General features: G+C 41.6%; 1 protein-coding gene across 6 annotated transcripts in view; it reads left to right on the top strand.

The window, feature by feature from the left end:
- The window catches only part of triob (trio Rho guanine nucleotide exchange factor b), a 121,418-nt gene that overhangs the window by 100,857 nt on the left and 11,169 nt on the right, over positions 1-9,392 (top strand). For 5 of the 6 annotated variants that reach the window (XM_032517632.1, XM_032517635.1, XM_032517633.1 and 2 more), the window contains 4 exons: positions 391-591; positions 714-852; positions 1,021-1,207; positions 1,425-4,217. In XM_032517632.1, coding sequence (XP_032373523.1) covers positions 391-591; positions 714-852; positions 1,021-1,207; positions 1,425-1,852 — 955 coding nt within the window. In that variant the 3' untranslated portion in view covers positions 1,853-4,217. Of the gene's footprint in view, positions 1-390; positions 592-713; positions 853-1,020; positions 1,208-1,424; positions 4,218-9,392 lie in introns of those variants that run through there. The other variant, XR_004332295.1, reaches the window with a different exon arrangement.

The raw sequence follows: 9,392 nt of genomic DNA, 5'->3' as shown, positions 1-9,392 counted from the left end.
CATTCTCAATATTACTGACATTGTTACCAGTTGCATTAATAGTAGGAGTTAGGTGGTTTTGAAGTAGAACTAAGGGTTTTTGGAAGAAGAGAAATTTTAAATTTCTTGCTAACTGACTAAAATACCTACTATATTATGACTTAGGCTTATCAGACAAATGCAAGTGCATGTATCCTCCCCCATTGATTGGACTGTTAAATCCAGTCCAAGCAAATACACTATAGTTACAGTAAATGGGAGTGAGAAGACAAAATAATGGTTGTCAAAATTTTAAGTAAAGCATTCATTAAATGATTTAAAGGTGTACCTGAGATCCAGAGAGAAGAAAATGAAACATACATATTAAATAGGTATTTATATATTCTTCTAACCCTCGCTTGTGCTCCCCAGGGGCCGGTTCTCAGTGACTAAGCGGTGTGACCAGAGAGGGAGTAAACGGACAGTTGCAGTGAAACACATTAACAAGAAGCTGCTGCGTCGAGAGCAGGTGCTGCAGGAGGTCAGACTCCTACAGACTCTGGACCATCCCAACCTGGTCAAGCTGCTGGACACGTATGAGACGGCCAACAGCTACGTACTTGTACAAGAGATGTAAGCACAGTTGTGTTTCCCTGTGGCTGTTGTGACTCCGCATTGTTTTACAGATGTATTAAAAAAATGTGAATTTCAAGTCTCCAATGACGTACAAATGCAATATATGTTTGTGTTTATAGGGCAGACCAGGGACGTTTCCTGGACTATGTAGTGAGCTGGGGCAACCTTACAGAGGAGAAGGTGGCTCTCTACCTCAGAGACATTCTTGAAGCTCTCCACTACCTGCACAGCTGGAGGATAGCACACCTTGATCTCAAAGTAAATACATATTCTGAGATCAGTGTAGAGCTAAATGATTAGCATATTAGTAGTAGTTAGTTAAGGATCAGTTAAGTAAGAGTCAGCTTACAACAATAAAAGCTGAGTCTCAGTTTGGCCCAGTGGCGGTTCTGCTGTTAAGAACAATGTTTTTTCTTGCTCCCACAGCCAGAGAACATTGTGGTGGAACATGCGTCTTCCCAGCCAGTGATCAAGCTGACAGACTTTGGCGATGCCGTTCAGCTGAGCCCTTCCTCCTTCTACATCCATCCTCTCCTGGGGAGCCCAGAGTTCTCTGCCCCTGAGCTGATCCTGGGTCAGCCTGCCTCACTGATGTCTGACCTTTGGAGCTTAGGTCTGTAACTAGGCACAATAAGTTTGTAACTTCTATATAACATCATAAGAAACATATTAATAATAAAATAAAATTACAATTAATAGTTTGGTAATATACTGTATGGTGCAGGTGACTTGATAAACATAACCCATAATTTTCCTGCTGCAAACTGATTGACTGACCGACCTATTTTATTGATTTGTCTACTGGGATATTGACTGGATGATTTCTACAGGGGTGGTGACCTACGTTGTACTTAGTGGCGCCTCTCCCTTCCTGGACGAGAGTTTGGAGGAGACGTGTCTCAACATCTGTCGCCTGGACTTCAGCTTCCCCGAGGACTACTTCCAGGGTGTGAGCCCAGCTGCCAGGGACTTTGTCCGCCTGCTGCTCCACGCCGAGCCAGAACGGCGGCCCTCCGCAGCGTCCTGCCTGCAGGAGCCCTGGCTCCAGCCTCGAGGTGTGATAAACTTTGACACTGGCCATGCCACCATAAACCATACGCAGCAACCGCCGCTGTCAACATCTCCGAATCATCACACCTCACATCTAGATACCTCCAGACTCATTTCCTTCATCGAGAGACGGAAACACCTGAACGATGTGCGGCCCATCGGCACCATTAAGGCCTTCCTTCACAGCCGCCTGCTCAACCACATGTAACGCTTCACTAGGTAGATGTGACAGCACCATGTACTGGAGGGCCCTGTATCTACATTGTTGTGGTATAACAGGAAGTCCTGCCTGGCCACCAAACTATGGAGGATGGGTAACATGTTGAGCTGTGTTACTGAGAGGACCACCAGCAACTTTTCCAGAATTATCACCTTTTCCTTCACCAAGCCACAAAAGTCCTGCTGCTGCTGACTGAGCGACTCTGCTGATAAACCCTTTGACTCTCCCCAACTCCCCTCCTGAACACACCTTGGCATGTTGTCATTATGCCTGCACAACAAATGAACTGCTGGAATCAGTTTGAGCTTTCAAACCTTGACTTAGCAGGGAGAGAAAACCGAGCTTTCTCAACAAGCTAGTGCTAGTGCAACCAGCGCTAAACAGAGAAAAAATGATACTGTATAATAAGAGAAATTCAGGCTGCTTTCGGTTGAACACAAGAAGATGTTTTTTTGTAATGAGAGATTACTTTTTGTAAAAGAAACCATGTACAGTGAGGAAACAGAGAACTGTCTTTATTCACACCTTTTGGAAAACAAAGGTGAGTTAGTACGTCAAATAGAAACAGGAGTGTGAACAAAGTGGCACCCATCAGCAGGGGCCACTTATTCCAGAATAAGATAAAGACCAAAACCATGTTTTCCACAAACACATTATAGCTACATTCAGTGCAATAGTTTGCTTATCTTTATGTCCCTGTTCAGTTTAAAAGGTATAATTTTTTCAGTTTGTGACACTAAGAGAGACTAAATTAACTTCAACGAGCTGTTAGGCAAAGTTTCTCCGGTTTTTACCTGCATTCGCCTTATTTGTAAATAACGAATTCCTGCCTTTCATTATCATTTTGAAGAATTTGTCTCAAATGAACAAAAGCTATTTAATTTGCAGAGTATTAGTGACTCCATACAGTTTGTTAGGTAAGTCGCTTCCTGCGGACCCTCAGCAGCTGGATTTCACAATGAACAAACCGCTACTATAAATGCACTCGTATTTTGCATTAATTCCCATGTGCAATGTTGCAGCTTTAACATTTATGCAACTATTTATGAAGACTTTGTGTTGTAGCCGTATTCTTAAAAAGGCATGTACGTACCTGGTACTGCGATAGATGTCTGTATTGTGTTAACTCTTCTGTATTAAGTTCAGTATTAATATCTGCAAAACCTTCCAGACAAGAGGCGGGTTTTCAGAAATAATGTATAAAAAATATGTGTATCTATAAAATATAGGCACTTATGCTTTGTCATTGTTCTGTTTTTTTATTTTCTGTAACAATACCAAAGTTGAGTATGCTTTCTTTTCCTGCTCAAAATGTTTTTATTTTTATTTCTCATGTTAAGTTATAACAGACCACACTGAACCAGGACATGTCAGTGTTACACAGGTTCAGTCTGGATTTATTTATTCTTATTGTTATAAGAAATTGTTTGTCTTTTTTCAAGCTGTGCACAAAGTGGTTTGCTGTGTGCTTTTGTTTGGCTTTTGTAGGTAGATACTGGTGTATGGCGCAAGATTTGTTCCAGTTGGACATCATAAGACCGACTGGGTTGACATTTTTACCAAGCAATAGGTCTGGAAAAATGTGTCATCGTGGACCATTCACTATGGACTTTAATTTATTGGAGTATGCATTATACCTTTTAGAAGACACACAAATATTGTACCACCAACAGTTCAAATGTATCCCTTTGATAAATTCCATTCCGCATTAACAGGTATCTGCTGTGAAAGAGGTCAGTTATTTTCATTTGAATAAGTTGATGTATATCAGTTACAAAGTTGTTAAAAACTTTTTTTTTAAGTGCCAGTTGAGGGAGCCAACTTAGAGAGTTGGGTGGAACTTAAAACGTACACATTTTCTTATTTTATCTGAAGGTTGTAAGAGTTAATATCTGATTTAATGTTAAACAAGTCAATAACATGTTGAGTCAAATGACTGTCGTCGGTCTGTACAGTCTTTCATTTTGTGTCATTTTTATTTATTGGTGTAACTAGGTTTCCTAAAATCATGCTGTTAATCGGTTTATCAAGTTCTCTTAAAGCCTATTTCATCAAAGAATATGATCTAAGTAATAACATGCCTTTGGGAAACCCGGCCTATACATGATGTAAAGATGTACAGAGAGGGTCGGGCAGTTTGCCCACACCCAGGATGTAAACCTCTGAACTATGTCATATTTTAAATACACATAGAGCAAAACTGCAGCAATGTCATTTTGAATGTCTTATTATGACTTAGTTTTACTTTTGCATGTATATTTCTTTGTACAGAAGATTGTGTTTACATGTTACTAAGTGTTGTAAATATCTTATTTTGTCCTGTTATTTTGCCATTAAACGTACAAGGAACAACTGGTGTCGCCGCAACTTTTGCGTACACATACAGTACACTGACATACACCCACACATGATAATGTCTGCCTTGAAACTAGTATTCATTCATTATTTTCCATGACCTTTGAGAGAAGTTTGAGACCATGCTGTTTTCCTGGCATGAGTAAATGGCAGGGGAAACCCCGGCACAACAGTCAATCTAAATGAATCAAAGCAGCAATTAAGATCTTCTCTACGGTGACATAAAGGCTTTTTTTCACACTGAATATTTATTTTCGTTTTGAACTAGGAGCCGTCAGAAAAGCAACACCGGCTTATCGTGTAGTTTACCGGTGACCATGATAATAATATGTAGGGCAATGGGGGAAAGTCCTTTTGTTTCCAAAGTGAAAAGCAAGATGATAAGACAAAAACAAGAAGAAGACGCGCACTGTAATACTAAGCAAAGGTATTTACTCTGATCAAGATCTGTGTCTGTGATAACCCCTGAAAAAAAAAGAACAAGAGAGTAGGAGTTCTGATCTTATCTGTCCTCTGCAGATGCTGCTACTGTGCATGAATCAGTAGACCGTACACTTTCCCCACCTCCTCAAAACACATCTTACACCAGCTACACTACATCAAAAGACAGAAGTTACCAAAAAGACACTTTTTTATGCTTTGATGCACTAATGATTATTTTAATCCGTACATGTTTTCTTGAAAGACACCACAGAAACAATGTATTATTAGGATGTAATATATTTTAGCCTTGTAAATTGAATACATTTAAATATTTCCAAAATTGAAGCTTTGTTCATTTGTTTTACCAGTTCACTCACAACACCGGAACTAAATATGTACACGGGACTGACATCTTCTTATCAGGTGTGAAATATGTGTTGTTTTTCTCTGCAACAGCAGCAGCAAATATTTTGCATGAAACCACAGAACTGATGTTTGTCAAAAGTTCATATTCTCAATCACACACAAGAGCTGTTAAGTGTAGAGGCGGAGCATCCTGGAATGGTGTCTCTTTTGTTATGGTTTAACAAATCTGATTGGTCTACCAACAAATGCAGAACATTTCCATTATTGATTATCTGATTTCTTTGAGCATTTCTTCCAGCAGTGAGACAATATTTCCCCTTTGTTAACAGCTCATCTACAGTGGCTTCTGGGTAATCTTCTGTCTTTGTCACCCACTGAATTCAGCTTTCACTCATACACCAAAATGGCCGACACTTGTTTTCATGGAATAAACCAGTGAAACCCTGAGAAGCGCTGGGATCACCGAGATATCAAATCATCTAGGCTTATGCCATTAGTTTTTCTCAGCATGTTCTGAAAAATACTTAGTCATTTAAAACGATGTGATTGTCACCTACACACACGCAGTATGTACAGTGAAACTATTATCAAATGTACAGTACGCCCTCTTTTCAACCAGGTTCTGCAACACCACTTGATGGCACTAGAGAACTGATTGAATGGTTTATTAATCACCAGTGAGAATAATAGACAATGGGAGGGCAGTCTCTCACATTGTGGACAACAACAGAAACCAACAAGTTTCCATTGTTAGATTTCCAAGTAGTAAAACAGGAATATTACACTTTCCGACAGCACCCTCAATTATAATAAGTTGTAAATGTTACTGCAGTACTCTGGAAAATTATTCTGGGATCTCTTAATTTTAAAACTCTCGTTTAAAAAGTCAGTTAGTTACACCATTGGTCAGACTGAGTGATGACGTTGGTCCAGTTGCAGCTTCCTCATTGGCCGTCAAAAGACTCCCCCCAACTCGCGTGTGCGTAAAGTTAAAACTCTGTTTAGATTAACCAGAGATGGTTTAGTACAAAGCCTATAGAGGATCTTTGGATAAACTACATTATACTACTAAATCATCTTTAAATAGAGCTATCTGAAAATTAACGCATGCCTTGAAACACTTGATGGCAAGGCCGCACATGCATTTTATGATATTCATTATGCAGCGGGTCTGTTTTATAAAGAAATTTAAATTAAGTAGGCCATATTTACATCCGCCTTGGCATAATTGTTATTTGTGTGACATGTAGAGTGGGGATGTTGTGATGTTTTTAAATATAGTTTACACTATGCATAGAGGTGTTTACGTAGTTGCCAATCCAAGATAATAACAGGAGTTGTTACATATTCCATGAACATGTACCATTTTGGTTACATGTGGAATGAAGTCTGAGTCTTTCTGTCACTGCAAACCTTCAATTTCCTCCACACTCCCAATTGCGATGCATTGCTATATATATATTAATAAACCGTGGAAACGATCGTGCAACGTAAATCGTCGTAAAACAGGATTATCATCCGTGTATGCGTCTTCGAAGATTTTGCGCATGCGCATGTCAGATTGCAGGCAGCACAGATCGCGTACCCACAAATGCACCACCACCCGGCCAGCACGCTAAGTGAAGCAAATCTGGGTGTGGCTAGCATGCTAAAATGCTAAAGTTAATCAAGAGTATATGGCTGCAGCCTGCAGCATCCCATCTCGTCCGTCCCGTCTCATCCGGTCCCGTCTCATACGGAGGTGTGTCCAACGGTAAATCCAGAGGGTAAAAAATGCGAAATCGCGAATAATTTTCCAGATGGATGGTTCTGTTGACAAGATAAATGCAGACTATCGTCTGGAATAAAATAAACCTGCGTCAACTATCATGCTAATGAATAAAATACTTTTAATATTTGGTTTTAACGTTTAGTTAAAAAAAAAAAACCCAAGAGAATCCTTGCGTACAGGGTCGCAGGTCGGACTCGAACTAGAGACCGCTGCATCGAGGAGCTACCATCTAATTATGGACACCCGCTCTACACACTGAGCTATCGGGGTACTTAAAAAGAAAAGAAACACTAAATATTTAAATGATTTATTAATTTGTGTGATTGCCGTTACTGTTAAATTAAAAACAAAAAATATTGAAAGTATTTTATTCATTTATGATTGCCGTTACTGTTTAGGTAACGGCAATTTAAAACTAAACATGTACATAAGATAAATGCAGACTATCAACTGATGAATAAAAACACTTAAATACGTGTTCGTCTATAAAAAAATGCAATGATAGGCAAACTAAAAAAATCCTTCATAGCTGCAACTTTGATTTAAGTTAGGTTTGGTTTTATTTCTTTCCCCCTTTCATACAATACAACACAAAATACATAGAACCGCTGTGGAAGAAAAATACAATCGCATCCTGGCCCAAGACCGGGGCAGCAGAGATACGCAGTCGAATGCAGGACGGGTCCCAGAGACCGAAGGCCATGCGCGTAGTAGAAAACTACAACCGCATTCTGCCCTGGGTCCCAGAGACCCGACCGCATTCTGCCCCGGGTCCCAGAGACCCGACAGCATTCTGCCCCGGGTCCCAGAGACCCGACCGCATTCTGCCCCGGGTCCCAGAGACCCGACAGCATTCTGCCCCTTCCCAGAGACCCGACCATTCTGCCCCGGGTCCAACCCGACCGCATTCTGCCCCGGTCCCAGAGACCCGACAGCATTCTGCCCTGGTCCCAGAGACCCGACCGCTTCTGCCCGTCCCAGAGACCCGACAGCATTCTGCCCCGGTCCCAGAGACCCGACCGCATTCTGCCCGGTCCCAGAGCCCGACAGCATTCTGCCCCGGGTCCAGAGACCCGACCGCATTCTGCCCCGTCCCAGAGACCGACAGCATTCTGCCCCGGGTCCCAGAGACCGCACATTCTGCCCGGTCCCAGAGACCCGACCGCATTCTGCCCCGGTCCCAGAGACCGACAGCATTCTGCCCCGGGGTCCCAGAGACCCGACAGCATTCTGCCCGGGTCCCGAGGCCGACAGCCGAGGCAGCGACTGTAGCCTAGAGCTACAGTCGAATGCTCTCGCCATGCTGATAGCAGTTATTTGCAGCAATGTCCCAGTAGTGTGAAAACAATATAGATATACAATTAAGTCTTGGAAAGAGTGTAACATGTTTATTTTCGTAGTCTTGTTGTTGTGTGTGCAGATCGTGGATTGTATCCCTCCTCAGGAGATCCTGCCGTTAGTCGCAGAATCGGCTGCGTCGCTGATGCAGTTTCATCAGATGTGCCACGTTAATATGGAACAACACAAGCATAACATTCAGAAATGAGCAAACTATGTATGGCAAATGGTTCTTTACAGTTTTTTAACTTTTTTTCAAATTGATTGCAACAAATGTGGTCACGAATTTACCCGTGACTCCATCTGGAAAATTATTCGCGATATCGTAATTTTGCCCTCTGGTTTTACCGTTGGACACACCTCCGTATGAGACGGGACCGGATGAGACGGACGACGAATGGGATGCTCCAGGCTGCAGCCATACCCGTCTCAAGTTAATGGTGGATCCTCCAGCGGTGGGCGGGTTTGTGAGGAAGAACTGGATCATACACAGAGACACTGAGTGGACTGGACATGTCATGCATTGAGAATGAACGAGCAGAGAAGTTGAAGGTGGAGCCTATTGAGGAGGACTTCCGGTGCGGACCCACACAATGACGTTCTAATAGGTTGGTAATTTAGATAAACTGGTGCTGGTTGTGGTTGTAACCGCTGTTTAATATGTGTGGATGTAAATCTCTGCAGAGGAGATTGTTAATCTTGCTCTGCGTGTGTGTGTGTGTGTGTGTGTGTGTGTGAGTGGGGGGGGGCTGTGGAGTTGTTATTGTATAGTGTACATGTTGGTGTTGGCTACATTGTCATTCTACTGTTGATTCATGTGGCTTAATATTGCTTGTTTGTAGAGATTAATGCAACATATTCATGTTAAGAATAAAAACCAAAGAATGCGTACTTCTGTTTTATTTTATAATATTTTATTAAACAATATTCTGACACAATTAAAGATAACTTCAACATTTCAAAAACGTGCTTGTTTTGGCACGTTCAGTCACATATATCAGCATGACTGTTGTGACGAAAAAACAGATGCTAAAATATAATGCTTCTCTTCACAATACAATAGAGACAAGCTTTTTAAACAAATAATGATCAGTTAAGATTAGGGCTGTAACGATACACTTAACCCCAGATTCAGTTTGTATCACGATATTTGACTCACGATTCCATAGACGACTAATCTAATGGTAATTTAGCCAGCTAGCTTGCACACTTCTGTCTGTCTGCCTCAGTCTCCCGGCGATGCGAGGCTTCAGTCGGGATGAGAGTTGACAACAG

Source organism: Etheostoma spectabile, chromosome 6 (assembly GCF_008692095.1).
Source record: "Etheostoma spectabile isolate EspeVRDwgs_2016 chromosome 6, UIUC_Espe_1.0, whole genome shotgun sequence".
Lineage (NCBI taxonomy): Eukaryota > Metazoa > Chordata > Actinopteri > Perciformes > Percidae > Etheostoma > Etheostoma spectabile.
The sequence above is the reverse complement of the archived record's forward strand: the minus strand, read 5'-3'. Positions and strand labels throughout refer to the sequence as shown.